The sequence below is a fragment of the Coturnix japonica genome, chromosome 4 (assembly GCF_054131305.1).
Source record: "Coturnix japonica strain WE chromosome 4, WE-NBRP24, whole genome shotgun sequence".
Lineage (NCBI taxonomy): Eukaryota > Metazoa > Chordata > Aves > Galliformes > Phasianidae > Coturnix > Coturnix japonica.
In genome coordinates this window covers 28,767,546-28,790,060 of record NC_140666.1, presented here as the reverse complement: position 1 = coordinate 28,790,060, position 22,515 = coordinate 28,767,546, and the positions used below count along the sequence as shown (strand labels likewise).

The following is a 22,515-nucleotide window of genomic DNA, read 5'->3' as shown; positions in this document are numbered from 1 at the left end:
TGTCTTGCAGTAAATTAGAAGAGCTGGTGTGCAAAAGAAATGTAACTTAAGTAGCACTGTTAGAATAAGAAAGGCAATGATAACCAAGGAGAAACCTTAAATTTTTACTAATGGGGATATTCAAAATGGGATTGCTTTCAATGAAACACAAGGTGTGAAATTTAGTATTGTATATTAATCTTAAGGCTGAGATTGAGTTTAGAGCAGCCCCTTCATCAGTCAAAATCTTATATCAGTGTTGAATACTGAAAAGAAAATCACTTATGCTAAAATAATGATTAATTCTGTCACTGAACTTGTCCATTTTATTTTGACAGGAACAGACCTGTAAAGATGTTTATGTGGTGGTCAGCTGTTTTACTTCTTGGATGCATTTTGCTGGGAGCAGATGGGTGGCCAGCCAAGGAAGCATACGACTTTAGGCCCTATCAGCCCCTCGTAAGATTACGTCATAAGGTACCGATTACTCTCTAGCACTTCTGACTTCTTTTCTATGGTCAAGGGTTAAAATATGTGCCAGCTCGGTCTTCTTTTGCTTATTAGAGTGATGTTTAGAAAGAAAGGACTTTTTCAGTACCATTATCTGCAGAAATCTATACTTGATTTGACAAGTAAACAGGAGCTGTTTGTATATGAAAGCCTAGAAACTTTTCAAATATAGTAAGCTAAGCTCTACTCTAGTTTCAGAAGCTAGAGATTGCATGTATCAGCAGAACTCTGAGAGAGCCAGAGGGGTGAAAGTGACTGTTGTTCTCTGCTGAAGGCAAAGATTTGTTCCAGGACCAACTGTATTTCAGACCATGCAGCACCGGGAGAACTGCAGGTCAGAGAAACATGGTGATGAAGCTAACTCATCAACAAAAACTTGTCTGCATGAAGTAGATGTTCACACTGAATTTAAGCATTTTGAACCATGACAAAGTGCAAGTGCACAGAAATTACAAGTAAATATTTAGTCTGAATGGATTGTAGTCTGGAAGGAAAAACTTCAAAACTAGGAAAAACATCCATGCATAAGGAAAAGTTTATACAGGGCACTAGCACAGGCTGCCCAGAGAGGCTAGTGAGTCTCCTTGGGGGTCTTCAGAAGCTTCCTGGATGGGGCAGGGTGAATTCTAGAGGTCATTTGTTTGGAAATCCAGCTGGGACTCAAGAGCAGCAGCCTTGCTGGAAAGAGACTACAAACATTTATTTTTTTTTCTCAACAACTGGACATTTGTTCCATTTCTGCCACTTCTATGATATAATCTATTGCCATTGGCTTGGACTTGTATGGAGAAGGACTATGAATGAGCACTCCTGGGAATTTTATTTCCAGTCACCTTCAAACTGCCATTGTTTTCATTTATGTAGTTATTCAGAAAAAATATTAGCTTATGTCTGAATTGCATGTGCATTTCTTGTCATGCCAGCTAATCCTCTGTATTTCATTAGTCAAAACACTGAAAAAAGTTTGAAAGGGACTTTTCATTTGGGATTATTTTTACATTGCTGCTGAGGGTATGGCGAGCAATTTGTTAATACTTAGGTTCCCACCTGAAATTGTTAGAAAGTATTCCTAGCATCCTAATGAATTTTATTCTTGTGATTTGTATGGTTCTTACTAAGAGAATAATATTTATCCAGATCCTTCAGTGAAAAAATGTATGCTGTGAATTTTCAGGTATAAACAGGAAGGAGGCAGCCAACAGTACACTGACTGCCAGTTTCTGATTCATTGCTGGAGACTAAGAAATATGGGATATAGTCTGTACGCTTATATTTATATTCCAAGGCATGCCAAGTCCCCATATCTAATGCATGCACATACAGCCAGATTAATACGCATCAGATATGGGGTATGGAGGAGAATCAGTAATATTAACAATGCCTAACAGTACATAATAGCATTATGGGTATGGAACTGTTTGTTTTTAGTCTCGAGAAACAACTGCCAAAGACTGCTTATTTAGTCATCATCACCTCAATACCTTTTATTTAGTCCTGATTGTGGTTTTGTGGAATTCAGGCTAGTCAGGGTTACAATGCATAATTAAGAGCAAGCACTGTCTTGGGAGAGTGGGCAGGGATGGGTGGAACAAAGCTCAGGTGAATTTAAAGGAGGGAGGAAAAGAATCAGGACATTCTGAATTTGGTTCCTGCTTGTGGTAAAGTGGATGCTTTATTATGAGGGAACTGTTTTTTTTGTTGTTGTTTTCTTTCCCCATCCCCTCCTCCTCACCTCCCTGCAAAATGACCAGGTGGGTATAGAGTATACAACACAAGGGATGTGTTTTGTTTTTGATATTTAACAGAAATGTCTCCTTCATAGATGCCTTTTAAGAACTGATTTTGCTGCATTGATCAACAGTTGTTCCAGCCCTGCCCTTATTTTGTCTTATTTAGATGACGCTTTAATGGGATCAAAGAGAGCTACACAGAAATCAGTATTTTCTGTGTAATTTTTCTAGATTAGAGTACTTCCTTTAGTCCCTGTGAAAAACCTGCCTCTTTCCCTTTTAGTCTCTCCCTTTTACAGTCAGTTTGCTGTTAGCCCATTAACCTCTGATTCTCAGTAACTGAGGCCTGAATAAATGTAAATAAAGTCCAGTTTAAAGATTCTTGGGAAATAATGATTTTTTAAATGAAACAAAGTAAGAAAAAACATGAAATGTCTTAAGTGGGCTCCTTTGTTTTACTGAAGATGAATTTAAATGTATGACTACAAGGCATAGAATACATATTTTACGCTTAGCTTTTTTGCTGAAAGACTGTGAAATACTCTCCCTCGATTAATAGTGCATTCTGTGCTACAGTGAAACACCTGTAAAATTCAGACAGGCTAAGAAAGAAATGGGAAGAAAGTAGTACTTGAGGATTCAAAAATAATCTGAGCTTTTCTTGTGTGGTCTGGTCCCCAGACAACTGGAGGTTTATAGTTCATAGTGTTTATCTGGAAATGCTGTTTGCCTGCAGGCTCTGGGAAGTCATAAAACTTGATCCTCTAAAATCCGCTGTCCTAGAGAGGGGGGAGTTCAGGGGGAAATCCTTTGCAGTAAGATGCAGCCCTGAATGCTGAAGACTGAGAACAGAGCTTCTCTTGAGTGTGTCACTCTTGCTCCCAGTTCTAAGGTAATCAGAGAAATCTCCTCCTGAGGCCGACTAGGTGTAATAGCTATCCTATGCAAATTCCAGGATTTCATTTAAATAACAGGACTTGCTCATCCCTCCTTCCCCCCTGATTTGTCTAACTGGTAACGAAGTCTTAAGAAAATTAATTTTTAAGTTTGCTTTTCTCAGGGAGATTGAATATATCTTATATTCTAATCTACTTTTGCCTATAGGTACTAGGCATGACCATTTGTTGTTGTTGCTGTTTAAATTCTCATTACTATCATTGTATATTAATAAGTTTTTCCTTGTTATACTTTATGTTGTTGATATTGTTTCAGTATAGTGTATACAGGATATACACTTAGATGCACGCAATGCATGTCCAAAACCTTTTGAAAGGAAATCTTATTGTGTCTGTGAGGCAAAGTTAGTTCTTACCTGTGATGAACTACAGGTAAAAAGAAAAGGTCATAGACTAAGGTCATGGTAGCGAGACTGTACTTCAAAAGAGTTTAGATTTTACCTGTGCTTAGAAAGCAAATGCCACCTTAGCATACAGAAGATGGAACCTACCTGCTCCAAGACCCACTTGCTACCTTCCAGCCTGAGGGTTAGGACCACCACCAGGAGGATGCCACCACTACACTGCATCCCCCCCAGTAGACTGAGACCCCCCACCACTCATCTCCCAAGGGGGGGGAACAGGGGCCTGGATGAATATTTAACACACAGGGCTGCACACACTCAGGCTTCTGCCACATCCATGGGACAAACACAATGCAACACTCAGCAAGGGCTGCCTCTTGCTCCACCTTATTCTTAGGTTCATCATGGAGGACGTGCCTTCAGGGGACTGCAGTGCTGCACCTAGACCAGGATGTCTGTCCCTATGCGTGTCTTGCTGCAAGCCTGGATGGCCACGGATGTCACCTCTGTAGCAGCACCTCGATGGCAGGGTGGGAAGGGTGCAGGTTGATGGAGTATAGATGCAGGATGTAGGATGCGCACTGGATGCAAGATGAAGTTATGGGCAAAGGCAGGAAGAAGGATTTGAGGTGGTCCTGAGTGGAGCCCAGAGTTAGACTTAGGGGTCCTCATGGGTCCCTTCAAACTCATGACATTCTGTGATTCTGTGACATGTTGTTTTTACTCTTTTGTAGTTCCTGTTGGCATCACATAGATAATCCAAGCTTAGGACATTTTATTTGTTTTTCATAAATCTATCTGGGAAAAATCTCATCAGGTGAACATTTCATCTGTTGCTGTGCTCAATTCCCTTCAACTGAGAATTATGAATGTTTGATGTCTTTCAGTTCCAGATTTCATTTTCAAACAAGCAAACAAACACAACCCATGTTGGTTTTATTTGTCTTTCTAATAATGGGGTCAGATGTTTCCGTGCACCTTGAAAACTTACATGGTTTTGCTAGCTCTGTTTGGGCCTGATGCACAAAGACAGTGGAGAGTATAGTGAGGCCTTAATGAAAAGATTTACTGCTCATATCTGTGTTGTGTTGATATGGCTATGCCTAAGTGCTTTTAAGAACAGAGAAGTTTAAAGATTTAAATATCAAATTTAAAACAAATATCTCCCAAACTTTAATAACAATTTTTAAAAAATATTTATTTATTTATTCATTTATTTATTTATTTTTACTGTTTGAAAGTGACATAAGAAGTGAACAAAAAATGTTTCATTTGAACTGTCTTTTTATCTCTTTGGTATTTGCGAGTTGGCATTTAATGCAGCTTGTAAAATACCAGTACTCATACTTCCTGAACTAAGTAGAGCAGCATTAAATATCTCTTTAAGCATTGCATGATATTAATCACATTTGTTTAAAATTTATTCTATCAATAACCTTTTTTTTTTTTTTTTTTTAAATATATTTGTAATATAGTAATTTTACTCCTTATTCTTCTCCTCTTATGAAAAACAAACCAAATTTACTGGCCATTTGGTTGAGGCATAGCCTATAATTATGGGTACACAATCTTGAGTAAATAACCTATAATTGTAATTTCTAAGGTGATGTGTGGTCTAATACTTTCCTGAGACATCAGCAGACTCTTCCATTCTCTAGAGTGGTTCATGGAAATGCTGTTGGGTTTTATTACTCTTTTCTAGACATTGTACATCAGTGCAAATAATGCAGAACCAATGTTGCATTATTTAATAGAATTTATTCAATGCTGTTTGTTTATCAAAGTATCAGTAATGGGTTGGGATCGGGAAAGTGAAATAGTTGTTTTACTGTCTCTTTTTTAAAACATCTATAATTAAAAATTACTCATTAATTACCTCAGAACTTTAGATGTTTTCTGTTTTATTGGAGGTCTCTGCATATTTTTGTCTTATTTAAAGCTACTTGCTTTAGACACTTACCCCAAGAGAAAATATTCATTACCTACTTCACTGATGCTAACTTATTGTTGGATAATTTATTGTTGATATAATTGTAGCGCATATAGCTATGATTGATATTTGAAAAAGCAGCTGAAATGCAACAGATAGATACTGAGCTAACTTGGGAATTTCTAGGATTCAGTAGAAAAAATCACAATCTTAATACCGTGTTCTGGATTCCCATATGAGTAATGCAGTATAAGCTTTCATTAGATCTCTGGTAAAATGAATATAATCCCATAATATATAGTTTTATGTTTTATAGTCAGATGCAGCTGATTAATATTCATATCATGAGCTTCTCTTCTCCTTTACATTACTACCTTATCTGCCCTTGTAAAGTGAGTAGTAGAAACAGTGTACTGTTAGAAAATTCTCAACGTGTTGGTTTTAATCAATAAATTAATCAAAATTAAATTTTATTAATTTAATAAATTATTATTAATTTATTATTAATAATATTAATTAATTAATTATATTAATAATAATTAATAATTATTATTAATAATATTATTAATAATTATTATTAATTAAATTAATAATTTAATCAATAAATTTAATCAAAATTTAATCAATACTGGTAGATAGACTCTACTCTGGATTGGATTCTTATCCAAAATTATGTCCTAACACAGACTAAATGCTACTTGTGTTCTTGGACTGTAAGAAAATAATTGATGTTGTTGCTGATGTTTCTATACACTCTAATTGTCATTCTTTCTGCAGATATTCTTCTATCTATATAAAATTTTTCAGCGAGGAAAGATAAGATCTGAACAAGCCTCAGACAGGCTGAATAATAAAATGCAACACACATTATGTCCTTTTTAGAAAATTACACTTTAGAAAATTACACTTAAAAACCATCTATAAGATTTTAAAAAATGAGCAGAGGTTTTAGGCAAATTACTCCCATTAATGTCAATGGGAATTGTACAGCTAAAATCCATCTGTGTGGGTTTTTGAGGGGAAAAATAGCACTATATTGTAAGGAATTATAATACTTCTCAGCTACTGTGAGAGTACCTGGAGTTTTAGGAACTCACCTATGGGAGAAGATAATGCAGTATTCATACTGGCCCTAGAATTTCCAGTGACGATCCAGTATGCTAAAATATTGCTTTTTGGAGGTCTCTCTACCACTTTGTTTATACAAATCTGGAGCATCCTTAGATAGTACCAAAACGAATATATACAGTGAATACTATGATTTTTCATTAAGGAATGTAAGTCTAATTGTGTGTGTGTATTATATATAATGTTCCACAAAAGGAGACCAGAGTTCTTTCCTGTGAGGAAAGGCTGAAAGATTCGGGGCTGTTCAACCTGGAGAAGTGGAAGTTCAGGGAGTATGTATTACTGTCCATAAATGCCTGAAGGGAGAGTACAAAGAGGACTGAGCCAGACTCTTTGAATTGGTGCCTAATGGCAAGAGGCTATAGGCACAAACAACCATGAGGCTTTGGACACAAATTGAACATTGGCAGGCATTACTGTTGATGTAAAGGTGATGAAGCCTTGGCACAGGCTGCCTGGAGTGGATGTGGAGTCTCCTCTTTGGAAATCTCCAAAAAGTACCTGGACATGGTCTTGTAGTATTCTGTACATGTTTCAATGCACTATACCTCTTCCACTAATTAAGCCTTGCATTAAGTATTTTAATGATTAAAGCATTATAAAAAGAGCCAACGCTATACCTGAAATTAGTATATATATTTTATTTTTTTCTCTCTCACATGCTATGAAGCTGCTTAGAATTTAACATGGGTTTGGTCTGTCATCAGTGAATGAGGTATGAAATGATCATACTAACGACCAGAAAACTGTAGTTTTGTTATATTTCTGAAAAAGTGAGCTGCCTACCAAATTGTCTTGCTCTACTGCACACTTGCTCTCTGCTTGCCGTGACTGTGATATTATTAGATCCACAAAAAAATAGATTCTGTGACTTTCAATTGAAATTTCTTTTAATTTCTTGCAATTGAACTCTAATATGTAGTTGTTGTTCAACTACCTGAGCTTGCGTATGTTACAGGAGAACAGTAAAAATGTATTATCTCGGTAATATCTCCCTCTGAAATATTTTATTTAATAGCAGTTATTTCTTTAATGCTTAAAAATAAATAAGTAAAAAAATAATGGTATAATATGTAGCAGAAAAGTACCTCCATGGCAGGATTGTCATTAGAGATAACAATATTTTTCTGCATTTTAGCTAGATTTTATGATATGACTAGTGATCATTTTCATTATAAGATGTTAATCAAGCATTAGATTTGTGCTTCTTCTTTCTTCAGAATTTTCTGTAATTAGTGTTCCGTATTTATCAAATTATTTTAATTTTTGTCTCCTATCAAGGATGATGTACCATATGTTTTAGACTAACTTGCACTTTGTTTAAGAATTCAGTTAATGAGTTACTTTTAAAATACACTCATTAGGAAAAAGAGGACTTTGCCTGAGCTTTGCAAAACAGTAAAGAAGTCTCCTCTGCTTTATCACTTGTGTGATCTAACACACACCTAAATCCTAGGCAGATGTCTCAGGCAGGCAGATAGATGAATAAGGGTATAGATGCAATAAAAGTATGTAGTTTGCTTTCTAAGAACACAGTTAACTGGAATTCAGCTGCCTGCTGTGTGCAGCAACCATGGTTTATTAATATCAACACTTCTCCTTTCAGAAAGGGAGAAAAAAAAACAGAACAAAACAGAAGGAATACCATATGCACCTGAATGGAGCTAAAAAAACTCCTGTTTAAAAAGTGGTCTAGGGGATTCTATTAGTTCCAGAATGTTATCTACCTGTACAGATCAACTCTGGTCTTTTTACTTTCTTTTGAATAACTGCATTTAAAGCCCCTTTGACTATCCTATTCTACTTCCCCTATTGCTAATACAAAGGCTCTCTTCAAAATAAAATTTGACATAATGACAAAATAATTTACAGAATGTCTTATCTGATCAGTGACATTGTTCACTCTCAGGGACTCAGAATGTTTTAAGAGAAACTAATGTTATTTGCATTTTGAGGCAAAGAGAAAATAAATAAGCAATTTATTTTTTTTTCCTTACTAGAGCATTTCTGTATCCTTAAGACATTTTTTTAATTTTTATTTTTTAATTTTTTTTTTTATACTTTAACATAGCCTAGTTTGATATGTATTGCAAGTAGCTTATAAGTTATGATTTGCAAGAAAAGCAGTTTGTGGGGCCATCCATCCATGGTCTTTTTAGTTCACAAACGCAGCACAAATGTTGGTGGTTTTTCAGCTTTCATTCACCGTGCTTTGGAAAGTTTGTGTCGTATTCAGTTTGTTGGTCACATAGGAAAGGCATCTTTAAAGTTCTATTATGCTATGCATTGATACATTGCATGAAAATGGTACAGTATAATGCAACATAAAATGATGCAAAAGCCATGCACAAGATGATTTGTTCTATTTACTGATGACTTACAACAGTAGATCATAATATAAAATTGTGGTTCATTTAATGATTCTGTTTTTATTTGAGTACTAAATACATTGTTCATTCCCATAGTAATGCCTCCTATTGATTTCCTTGGAAACTGTAACAGCTACAAAGAGCACAATAACATTATTTGATAGAGCAAATTCTCAGCTTCAAAACACATTTATGTTCAACACACTCATCACCATCAGTGCATTTGTGAGGATGAGATGATTGAGATGATCATAGTGTATCTTTGCATGGCTGTTCACAACATGGCTTGTGTTTCACATCACTACCCTCACTGCAGAAATGCACTACTTCTAATGGGATATGGGGAACAATTTTTTAATTTCAGGGACAGCTAGCATCAACTCCCTAGCAGCAAAAATGCAAGTGAAAATTGATGATTGTTTGCTTACAGAATCATAGAATAACCAAGGTTGGAAAAGACCCACAAGATCATCCAGTCCAACCATCCACACATCACCAGTAGCTCTCACTAAACCATGTCCCTCAACACAATGTCCAAACATTCCTTGAACACCTCCAGGGTTGGTGACTCCTCCACCTTCCTGGGCAGCCCATTCTACTGCCTGACTACTCTAACAGGGAAGTAGTATTTCCTAATGTCCAGCCTAAATCTCCCCTGGTGCATCTTGAAGCCTAGAGGAATGGCTTCTCTTGTGTTTTTCCTTTCAATAAGGAAGAGTTTGTGAACTCTTTCCTAAGTTACAGGTGCTTATAACATTTGTTCAATAACATAAATCATTGGTTTTTAATGTTTTTCTGTATATGTTAATCCACATTCTCATATCTTTTAATAACAATGAAGAGTGATTTGTATCTCTTTCACGTTCTGTATAAGTTTTACTTCAGTATTTTCTTTGCTATGTTTTGAGTTGCAGAGGCTGTTAAGATGGCAGGCCTTTCCTATCAGAGGGCTCATTTTGTAATTAAGAGATGCTCTACATGCTCTAATCCCTGGTTAACCTCAAAGTAACTTCAGGCTTACATACTTCTCCTTCCATCTGTATGAGCTTGGCTGCTGTTGTAGCTGCTTCTCCTAGTTGCTTCTCACTAGTAGAAGGTGTGTTGTGCTGGGGCTGTTGTGTGATCTGCTAGGAAAGGCTGTCTTTGTAGATGGAGTCTTTTGAGAAATTGAAGCCATACAGTGTTGCTCAGTAATCTCCAAATCATCCAAAGATTTATTTATTTATTTGTTCCCCTCCCAGCTTTGCCCAAGTTTCCTCTTCTTGGCATCCTTTTTCTTCTTCTTTGAAATCAGGATTCTCAGTATTGCTTTCCTACAAGGCTGCTGTGTTTTTGTAATCGGTACCTTCAGAGTCTGTTTATTGCAGTCTAAGTAGCAGATAAAGTCTTTGCAGCTTTGTTGGAATAAAACATCCCATTCTTTATAATTATGAACTAAAGGAATGGAAGGAGCGTAAATTAGACTAGCCAGGCTTGTGGGGTGACAGTGTCCTCTGAGACTACATGCTGCAGTGTCTGAATGTTAACATAACTCTGACTTCTTACCACATTTTTTTCTTTTTTAATAAGTCCATCTTGCTGAACAAGAATAAGATTCCTCTGAGTTCCTCTGGCTTGTTAGAGCAAAGTCTGAGCTTTGCTCCCTGACCTTCGAAGAGAGAGAAAATGAAAAGGAAAATATTCTCCTTTGTGAAGACAAAAAGGAAGCACTGGCTAGGTAGTTTTAACCAAATGCTGACTAGAGATTAAAAAGAAGTGTCAGAGGAGGTAATCATTGCTAAACCTGGGATGACATGAGAATCAGTACTTTGATTTACTTGGAAATTTAGGCTGTAATCAAGGAATACCACTTATTGTATTCAGGAAACATTAGGCATGTTTGTGAAAATGCTTTAAAATCTGGTACCCCACATTTTATAGTCAATAAAAACAGGTGTATGTGTGGGTTTTTCTTTTCTTTTTTTTTCTCTTTAAATCTGACCAGTGCATTTCATGTAGACATGGAGTGTTTTGAAGATGTGATTTCCAGGTAGGTGCAGGTTTTGACCTACTTTGTTGTTTTGAAACAACAGGAGAAAAAGAAAAAAACACATTGATGTAGATTTGGAGGATTGGGTTGGAAGGAACATTGCCATATTGTTTTACAAAGGGAAATTAGATTGTCTCATTGCTTGAAATACAGGAATGCAAAATACAGTGAAATACAGTGTGCCCCAGTGGCGCAAGTGGTAGGAATGCCGTGTTGCAACACAGGAGGCCCTGGGTTGGAATCCCCCCTGTGGCGCAAGTGGTAGAAGTGCCGCTCTGCTACACAGGAGGCTCGAATCCCGGGGGGTTGGACTCGATGATCTCTAAGGTCCCTTCCAACCCGCACGAGACTGTGATACTATGATGATACTCTGAATGGGTTTTCTGTGCCACTTCTTCATACCTGCTCCGTGTTCATGTAGATAACGCCACAAGGCAGTATGTGACAGTCTTACTGTTGTCACTTGCTCAAGGAGAAGAACTTCTTTTGATAGCTGAGATGTTGGATGATGCAGGTTGGGAGGAAAACAATTGATTAGACACTCCAGTATGCTGTTTTGAGAATCCTGATCCCCATCAGGTTTATCTGATACCACCATGGGTTTATTGGTTCCATCAGAATAGAGCACAGCAGAGTTTGTTTATCATATCTTCTTGATTGCTCTCCATTTGTTTATCTTTTTTAAGGGCATTTTCCTCTTTTGCAGGCTATTTTTCACCTTCTGAGGTCATAAGTTTTTCCTCTGATGCTTGTTTCATTTTTACCAATAGTATCTTCAGGACATCTCTGGCTGTCAGCAGTGCAGATGCACTTCAGGGATGTCCTTGGTTCCCTTGCTGACTCACTAGGCTGAAGGCTGAGCTGCCAGGACTGTGTTTCCCAGGTGGGCAGACATATCTCCTGTCAGTGTCCTGCAGCCATTCTGTCAGTTGGGATGAAACTTTCCAAGTATGATAACAGTTAAGCTCTGCTTTTGGGGTTCTGGACACCCTTTCTCAGCTCATGGAATCATTTATGCATATTGTCATCTCAGTGCTCACTTAGTTCAACCAGCTGATTAAGGCAGGTCTAACCTCAGAATAATATCACATTGCAAAGAGGCTTAGGCAGATGAATTCTGAATATCTCCCAAGATAGATGTAGTGTAACAGAGACTGCATGACCTCTCCAGGTAGTGTGTTCTAGTGCTCAATCACTGTCATTATGAAAAATACTAGGGGATTTTAAAAACAGGCAGTATAATAATCTTTCTGCAGCACAGCTGACATCTTTGAACAGGAAGGAGGATGAACTAGACAATAAGTTCTTTTGGATCTGTGTATCTATGATTTACGTGGTAACTATTACTTAAAATAATACATTTTTTTCTTTTAATTGCAGCAGGAAAAGAATCAGGAGAGCTCAAGAAGTAAAGGTAAGTGCTAATTCTTTTCAAAATGTGGTGGTTCTTGTAACTTAAAAAAAAATCAAACATTCATTTTTAGTAATAACAAAATGTATACATGTGATTTCTAGGTGTTTGGTATTTGAAATGACAAAAAATATTCAGGGAAGTGTGATAAAATGTGTATATCTAAGGAACCATTTAAAAAAAACTTTGATAGAGGAAAAACAAGGCTGACTGCTATATTCTATATGGGATTGACTCTGTCTTCTTACCATGTTTGTGAAGTAAACTGTGGAAACTTGGTATATCTTAAGGAAACATCAGTATAGACACTTTAGCTTTCTATTCTGCACAATTCTAGTTGTATGTGATTCAAATTTACTGGCAAATGATTCACATCCTTAGTGGGATGCCTTGCAAGAGTAGTCATCTGTGATTTTTGCCTAAGTCTTTTTATACTTTCAGTATAACTTATGTTGTGCATTACATAAAATAGAATATCTGGGTTAAAGAAACAGACCTGTATCAATAAAATAGAATGTTCCCAAACCCACTGTATAGGAAATTGGTAATCACAGCCTGAACCTCTGATTAACCAGTTGAGGTGAGTTTCGGGTCAACTGTAGGAGCACAGGTGAAGGTAATTCAGCTGTGCTCCTGGAATAGCGGGAGCCTGACTCCACCTCTCCTAGACTTCATTTAAGGGCTGACCACCACAGCAGCAGCATCTCTTTTGGAGACTGGTTCTTTGTGGAGTTTGGGTGAGCAGCTTTAGCATTTTCCATCTAGGTTGAAGGCATCAGAATTGGTGAGGTTTTCTTATAGCTAACCTTTGGCTCTCAATTATGCCATCATTCTTCTATTATTTCCTACTCTACACCTACATTGTGGCTTTTGTGTGTCTTTCTAGTATGGTGTCTGTTAGGGGAGAGAACACCCAAGCTGCTTTGTTAAAAGTTTGTTTTGCAAATAATGCAAAGTGAAATTTCTGTCACACTCAAAGAATGTTGTCTTGAAATTGTAGGTGCCTATAGAGGTAGGTTATGAAATGCTTTGAAGAGGAATAGGGGGGGTAGAAAAGAAAAGAATACTAAAGGTTCCTGAGAAAGCATTAAGTAACAAACTAACCTAATTCTTTTATTACACTAAAAAGCAATGTGTAATCATATCACCTGTGTTAGCTGTTCTTGATTCACTGATATATCACAGTGCTCATTAATCTCCTTTTCCTCACTTTTCTTCATGCTAAGGCTACATGCAGGCACCTAAAGGGAAGCCAAATCTGATGATTGTGTGTAGTTCTGTCAGTACAGGCATGTTTTTCTTGGTTCTATAGTTTACATAATCTGAAGGACTGTAAGTCCTTCTTTTAGAAAATGTTCACAGTATGATAAACCAGAAAGAAAACTCAAATTTTAAATAACCTCTGGACTAAGTTTTCTTAAGTAACTGGGTTAATTATTTTTAGATGTTGCGAGCATACCCAAGATATATTGTTCAAAAACCTAACTTTATGATTTAACACAAGTTACATAAAAAGGTTATGAAAACTGATATTATATCATAGAAATGAAAGATTTGTTAAACTTGAAGAACTGCAAACTTTAAGTTTATACTTGCAAAGAAATGTACAGAAACATGAAATCACATTTGTGATTATAGAGTTGTATCATGTTGTAGTTAAAATTAGGGACCAAGTAGTAAGCTAGTTAGGAGTGCTCATCATATTAATTAGCTGTTAACTAATCAAATAAGCATTTTTCAGTATTGGTGCAACTACGGCCAAAGCAAAATATGAAACTATTTTAAGGGAGATGTTCATCATCTCCCAGTAGGCAGTGAGTTTGGTGCTCAGATGCACAAAGTTTGTTGTGATTATATCTGTAACAACTCTTGAGTAAAGTTTTAATCAACTGAACTTCCTGCATGCTGCGCATACAGCTTAATCTGACAATTCAGTGTGGAAGATTTCAGTGGTCTGGAAGGCTTACCCAGTATTCATAGGTACACAGGGCAGGCTTTAGAAAAAAAATGATCCCACTTTTTCACATACAGAGTTACACCATTCTGGGCATTCGAGGAGACCTCTGGAGGTCATCTAGTCCGACTCCTTTCTAACACAGGTTCTCTTCTGTAGATTAGTTTTCTTTTTTTCTATATGCATTCCATATTTTGCAGCTACTAAATACAGTAAAGGGACAAAATGCTTTCTGCAGATCCTTAAATCTTCTGAAACTTTGAAATTAAATGTTGTCATCTTAATTTGGAGGACAACTGCTTCTCATGTTAAACAGGCTAGCCAAATGAAACTCTGGAGGCTCTGGTGTGCTTCATGACTTCCATTGATATCTGCGTTCCAGTATCTAATTGTTATTCAGTACTTCTTTGGAATTGTATTTTTTATAAGACGTGCATATTGTAGCAGAATTCAAGGATTGGTAAGTTAGTGATGGGTGTCATTTCATACCTTTCTTATAACTGCCTACTTATTTTAAACTAATAGATAAAGTAAAATAAATCTGATTTCTATTTATATTTTACTAATGATGTTATTATTTTTGTAGTGCTTGGTTTTTGTCTTTACGCTTTTCTGACCCAGTTGTTTTTCCCATCTGTTACGTCTGCTAGTAACCAATAAATCACTCACGCCAAAATAGAAGGCAGTTCTCAAACATGCCCTGTTATGACATTAATCTAATCTCTCTCTGATCTGTGATATTCTTTTCCTTACTGCAACATATAACAGAAGATTCTATACGCTGTTTAGAAACAAGAAACACTGCTTTTACATAAAGTAATACAACACAGGTCTTACAATTTCATTGTGTGATGGCAAGCTTCATTATACTGCTGAGATTTTTTTGTGTTAAAGTGGTTATCAGCAAGACAAAAAACAAGCCTTCTGTTCAATAACAATAGGGTTCTAAAATCTGAAAAAGATTATTTAACCATGTAAGAATGTGAAATATTTTGCAGCATATGAATTTTTAAACATTTTTTCACTTTATTTACACAATCTTAACATATACATTTACAAAATGCCACTGGGGCACACAATATTAATAAATACTAAAAATATTTAAATTACTGTTTTAATTTTCCAAAATCATGTCTTTTAACCTGAAAGAAATAACAGAGCAAACAATCACCTTGCTGGTTTGGAGTCACAATTTGGCCTTCCTTACCTCTATTTTCCAAACTTAACTGCTGCACACAAATTAATATCATTTTATTCTACACAAATGGTGGGTGGTAAAATAGATATTTTCAAGATAAATAGGAAATGTGTCTGGCAATATTAGAAAGCATGTTATGTAAGCAGTGTGCAGAACAGTATTCCTAGCTTATGCTTAGCTCTGGAGAATTTTAAATACTTTTAATAGAGTATGTTGCAAATATATTTAATGTAGAAATCATTTCCACCAGCATTATTCTGGAAAGCTTCTATTTCTAGCAATCAGAAATTTGACTGAAGACACTTAATTTTTTTTTTTCCCCAAACTGCAAACTCATCTTAATCACTTTTAGGAGATAATATGGAGTAACATTTACAGTACACTGTCACAAAATAATTCACTTAACTGGTGATGGTTTGGATGATCAGTAGAAAAATTTAGTCCCCATTATTTTGAATTATTATACAGCAGTGTGTTGGTTTAAAAACTATGTATTAATTTCAGTATAGCAAAGCATAGTGTAATGTATTTATTTAAAAAAAAAAAAAAAAAAAAAGCATATATCTATCCTGAAACCATCCAATAACAACAAAACCACTGAAAATCTACCAGGACAAAAACCTCCAAAACAATTTTGAAATTAGACTGATAGTACGGACATCAGTTTTGTAATATTGCGTCAGCTATCATACCACTCTACAACTTGTCTATTTTTGCCCATTCATTTTAGCAACTTCAAGAACGGTCACTAAAAGGTATGTAAATTTTTTATAGGAAAGATCTGGAAAGCAAACACATGATCATAATAGCATTTAGAGATGATCACTGTGTGGAGATTGGAGCTATGTGATCTTTAAAGTTCCTTCCAACCCAGACATTATGATACTATGACATATGTATGTAAATGTTTCCAATGATATGAACTTGTACTTCATTTTAGGTGTGCTTTAGGGGCTACTTCTGCAGAATGTTATTTAAATTTTTGCTAACTATTATTGATATAAGTTCTAAACATCATTAACATCCGAAACTGAGCAGAATGTTGATTGACCATAATTATAACCCAGGCTTTCAATTATATTAAATCCTTCTAACTTTGTGCTTACCTAGATAATGTGAGTATGAAATCATTATTGACTCACTGATTGGTTGAAAACAATTTAATATTTTATTAACATATCTGCTTTTTAGATATTAACAAATGTATGTATCCTTTATGATCTTTAGATACCAGAAAAAAAAAGAGATACTATATGGGCATTGCTTTCCCATCTTACTAGCATTTTGCTCCTTATAAGGTAACACAACACACCTGCAAAGCACTTATGACTTTGTTTGGGTTTCCAGATTAGTTTTGTAGTCTTTATTAATATACCCAGATAATCACCAGACAAGAGGGATGGAAAAAAAAGCTTAATACTGTTCAAAATGAAAAGAGTTTAAGGGACAGAGTCAGTAAGGCCTTAAATAAATTAATGAATTTTTAATTTGACAGTGTAACTGGAGATATTTTCACATGCCAGTGGGTGAGCAAACTGTCTATCCTGCAGTGTGGCAGTCCAGTATTGCTTTTGTTACTGAAGAAAACTGTGTATGTCCTGATGAGAATGCATGGCATCAGGATCTTATGCTATGTAAAACCAATTAATTATGGAAAATAATCCACTTCATTACTTTCTGTAATGTATATTTCCAGTGAATCATTATGTCTGCTTGATCACATGATTTTAAATTCATATTTCAGCAGACTAGTGTTGTGTAATTATGGTCTGAATCTGAACTGCAGTCCTACTGGACTGAATTGATTCATGTTTTCATTTGTCACAGTGCTGTAATCCTTTTCTAGTAGACCAGAACATATCATAAAGATTTATAACATTTTAGAGAGTATATGTAACAGCAGGCAAGTTAGTAAATGTATGTCTAAGAGTGTACTTTACATTGGAATGCAGCTACTAAATATTTTTTCTTCCAAATACTCTATTTATTATGTTCTGATTTAGCTGAATGAATACATTTTTAAGAGGTGGTTTGAGGATTCTCTGAATTCAGTGTAGACAATACTGACCCTCGCATCCTATTCCGTTCTCCTCCAGAACCTAGTCAGCTCAGATTCTCATCTGTTAAGAATTGCCATAAGAAATGTTTCTCTATTTCCCATTCAAAAAATTCTCAATTTTCTCTCATCCATAGTCTTATAAAAACTAGCAGACAGTTATGTGAAAGGAGATACTACTTAATTTTAATGGAATTGCACATGTTTTGGAGAGATTTTTTTTATGCTCTTCGTAGAGCAGGGTGAGGAGAGAAAATGAAACAGAGAACCATACTTTCTCTCAGTTAGTCTATCTTTTATTACTGATATTGAGTTTGTAAGTCACATGTTTTTGCTACAAGCTGTGTAATTTCATATATTAGAATTCTTTTATATCTTCAGCCGCCTTCTTCAAAAAAGAAATACTCTGAAGTATATTTGTTTTCAAAAGAATATTTTATATTTATTTGCTTTTCTTCTTTCTTCTTGAAAGAAACACAGGAAACCCAAATGGCTTTTGAAGGACTTTGAAGTAGCTTTTGTGTGCCAAAGGCCTGCACAAAATTCAGAGAGAAAGCGGTACAATGAAGAAGTATTCTTGGGTTCCATACTATTCATAATAAAATCATTAGTGCAGTGTTTGCAGGGTATGCATGTCAAGCTGTTCACATATACCAAATATGCATTTGATTACAGAATTAATAGAATTCTGAGAATGTAAAAGAGGCAGTTGCTTGTGAAACTCAGAGCTCTGCAGGCTTTGTACATGCACCATTGGTACCTCAGTTAATTCTGATATATACTAGCCAGCAGGGGCAAATTCTTTCACAGGACATGTGATTTGGAAGGTGGTTGTTCTGACTGGAAGCAATAGAACTGGAGCAAGAACAACTTAAGGTGGCTGAATGTTTGTTTAAGTATGACAGTCTTCACATCTTACCAATTGAAAAGATTTTAGAATGGATTTTCAAAAAGAATACTCAATGTTAGAAACAGCTGTAAAGCAGTTACATTAGAAACTGTTACTTTTTTGGGGGGGTAGGAGAGTAAGTATATAATTTGATAGTTAATCAATCAGTGGTTTCATTTTAGGAAAAGCAGCTTTTATTATTTGTTGTTATTCTTCTACTATATAACACTCTATAATATCTGAGGATAATCTTAGTATAGACTGATCTAAAATAGCCTTCTAAGATAATTTTTCCTGAAGAAGAAAAAAGGTCTGATATTTATGCCAATGAAAAAGATCAAGATCCTTCTAAAATTCCAAACATCTTTAACAGCTTCGTAAGCATCCATTTTCAGATGTAGACTTAAAAAACAAACAAAAAAACAAACAACAAAACAAAAAAAACTCATAACAAAACAACTTGATAAATACTATTTCCTATTGGACTATTTCTGCAGAAGTGTTTAAAAGCCAGCAATGGTCATCCTAAAAGAAAAAGTGAATTCTGAGGAGAGTACAGAATGTTCAGAAGACAGATCATACATACTGGTATTTCAGAAATAAACAATTTAATTTATGTTATTCTACAGTAGATACCTGTAAGTAGCTGTTTCCTTTTATTCAAGTACTATGTTACCTTTTATTGCATGCTTGCAGCACAAGTTTGATAGCTATCAACATGACTTGTGGATTGTTTTTCTGTGTTGTTTATAGATCATAAAACCCTTAAGAGCACTTGTGCAGAAAAGTGCAACAGATTTGTTTTATGCAGAAGACATTTGCTTACTCATATAATCTGAAAAACAGAATTTTTGCCTTTGTTGTGAATTCTTCAGAATGCTATTGACTGTATTTGGATAATATTATCTTGTATCATATATCTCTTGCAGTCAGCTGAAAGGACAGTCTGAAGTCATGTAACCTTGAAATATTAAACTCGTGAATATGATTTGTACTCCCCCACATCCTCGGGCCTACCCAGTAATTGCAGCACTGTATATTACTCAGATGCCAATTGAAACAATTACATGTTTTGGTTTTTGTTTTTTTTTTTTTTGTTTTACTCTTTGCAGAGCCAGAGTTGATGCATTTCATTATCCGTTAAGGTCACATCCCAGTTTACTCCAAACACGTTCTTTGGCCACTGCATCAGACACAGAAACACGATTAGCAGTGTCAGATCCTGTTAACATTTACATCATAACTGAAAGCAGATATTAAAGTGAAGTGCAAATTAAAGACTGCTAAAATGCTTGCCACTAACAATTATGGTGGGGCAGTATTAAATTTCTCATTTATTTCCAAAGGTCAGATTAATAAAGCTGCATGGCACATTATCATAAAGGGTGGACCCAGCTGCCTCTTTTGATTATGCTTAGAAGTCTAATGCTTCTAAAGAGAACTCGCAAGGAATGAATGCATCTGTTTTAACTAGGTTTTTAAATGTGGGTAATAGACTCTCTTCTGAGAAGATCCCAACTGGAGATTGCTGTTGATCAAATGTCTTTCTGTTTTTCAATTTGCAAATATAAATATAGGTTTCTTTGATAAATACCTTTTAATTTTTGATCCTTAAAATGTAAATAGCTCCATGAGTGCCTTAAAACCTAATTCTTAGATGTAAACTCAAGTGCCATAAGCTTTCAAAATCTATTCTGACATGACTTAATGTAACTTTATCCTTTATTTTTCCCTTCTTCCCATTCTTTTGATCAGAATTGTTTTCAAGATATATATATATATATATATATATATATTTTAAATAGTGCTTTCTTCACAGATGAGCAGCAGCAGTTTCCTGCTGTTTTGTCTATAGAGTAGAAATATGAAAATGATTCTGTACCATTATTCCTGCTGTGAAGCACATAAGCATCTTTCAGGAAAAAAAAAAAAAAAGTTGGTTGTTAGTACAGATATGTCTGCCTATTTGATACTGTACTAATGATCTAGTACCGTGATATATGAATAAGCAACATCCCACGGGCATTACACAAATTAATGTAGCTCTTAATGTTACAGGAATATTCCCAATTCAGTAGTTAAAACAGTTCTAGTGTGTTCCTTTTATTTCCATTTTTTTTTTTTTTTCCTAAACTAAGGCATGCTGCTAGGTAGACAGCCATTCTTTACTCCAGAAAACGTGCCCTAGAACTGGTCTTCATTCATGCACAACTTCTTAAGAAAATAATTTCAGTACAAAGTAACACTAATGGGCTTTAAATGAGGCAACTGTATCCCGTGAAGATATACTTTTTGAACCATTTAGGTGTTGGCCGGCTGTAAATATTCCACAGAATAAAACTAGCATCAGTTTAAGTATTTAAAGTGTAATTTAATTACAGCACTGGCTAATCAGTTTATAGCCTAACATTTTATTATCTCTAGTCAAATTAAAACATATTGTAGTGGGTTTTTCTTTTCTTTTTTTTTTTTTAATTTTTTTTTTTTTATTTTTTGTTTTTTTGTACAGCTCACAGTAGCTATTTAAGCTCTTAGTATAAAAAGATGGAAAGCCTCTTAGATCATTCAGTTCCATACATATGTAAGAAATGAATGCATGGTTTTCCCTTTCCTGTCCAGCCTTCTATCTTCATCATCTGAATTTTGGGCATCATACATTTTTTTAATGTTTGTTAAGATGTAAATATTAGATAGATACTGTCAGCAAACAACATCAGCATTAGAAATAGTTCTGTTTTTTGTTGTTTTAAATCTGCATTAATTATTTCAAGTCACAGTCTACCATGAAGGAAACTCCTGTTGTAGAAAGAAATTTCTGGTAGAATCTGTATTTCTATGTTTTTGAAATAACTGAACGATTTTTAAGTTTTGAGTGAAAATGAGATGAAATTTGTTGGTACAAATTTCTGGAAACTAGATTAATTTTTTTAAAGTGATAATCAAGATTGTAATTTTGTAATAACAAAGGAAAAAATCAGTTGTTTGAAGACGTCAGTAGCCAACATGATTAAAACTCTAGATTTCTTAATGTTATCAAGGAAGGTATTATAGTTGAGAGAGTAAAATAATAGAAAGTATTATACACAAAACTATTTAAACCTCATCTGACATGCTGTATCCATAAATGTTCATATAAACTTCCTTATAAAATTCAGTCTTCAAATAATACAGAGAATGGCTACTCCAGTGATCATACAGACTTTTTTGTGTGAAAATTTGAGACACTGTTTTCCTAACAGAATGGAAGACTTAAAGTTACACATTTCTTTTCCAACTCTGCCCCTTTTATGAACTTTGTCTTGATTTTTCATACCATGCTATTCATTCATATCTTTGATTATGCAGGAAGTAAGCTGTGCCCTCAGGAGAGAACAGGCAATTCTATTTTCTCAAGTGCAGGGGCTTCAATATACAGCCTCCTCTGCATATCCAAGGACAGAAATGTGCCTTTGAACCTCCAAAGCTTTTAGAGATCAAATATTTGAATTCACTTCTAGGTGTTTTTTTTTTTTTTTTTTTTTTTTTTTTTTTTTTTTTTTTTCAGTTTTACAGTCCAAGGAGAAATGGACTTCATGGGATTAGAAAAGGCGAAGTTAAGAGTAGCTTTACCAAAGCTTATGTTGTTCCATTACTGAAAGAACCATACAGTTTCATGGAAAGTAATAACAAATTGTTGTTCTCTGGGGCCTTGCCACAGAGATATTTGGCTATCTAGGCTTCAGAAATAGATAAAAAAAAACATTTATTGGTTTCTCTAGCCCAGCAAAGATTTTTGTCTATACAGTTCTTGTGTTAACTAACCTATTTATTGAAGTTTTGGTTAAATAATCTAAATGATTTGGCAAAGAATTATTACATATCTGCTGTTCCAAGAATGATATAATAGGATGCTTTATCTTCTTCTTCCTTGCTGGAGTTTCTGGCATATAGAATCTAGTTACCTGTGCTATACACTGGCAAAAAACTGTTGGTTTGTTTTCAAGTATTTTCCTTTCTGTCTAGATTTAGACTAAGCATAGACTTAGATTACTA

The 22,515-nt window shown here is 35.1% G+C and overlaps 1 protein-coding gene across 2 annotated transcripts in view; it reads left to right on the top strand.

Annotated features, from left to right (window-relative positions):
- The window catches only part of FSTL5 (follistatin like 5), a 219,016-nt gene that overhangs the window by 23,644 nt on the left and 172,857 nt on the right, over positions 1 to 22,515 (top strand). For both annotated transcript variants that reach the window (XM_085544805.1, XM_015860999.3), the window contains exons 2-3: positions 318 to 456; positions 12,356 to 12,389. In XM_085544805.1, coding sequence (XP_085400931.1) covers positions 334 to 456; positions 12,356 to 12,389 — 157 coding nt within the window. In that variant the 5' untranslated portion in view covers positions 318 to 333. The remainder of the gene's footprint in view (positions 1 to 317; positions 457 to 12,355; positions 12,390 to 22,515) is intronic.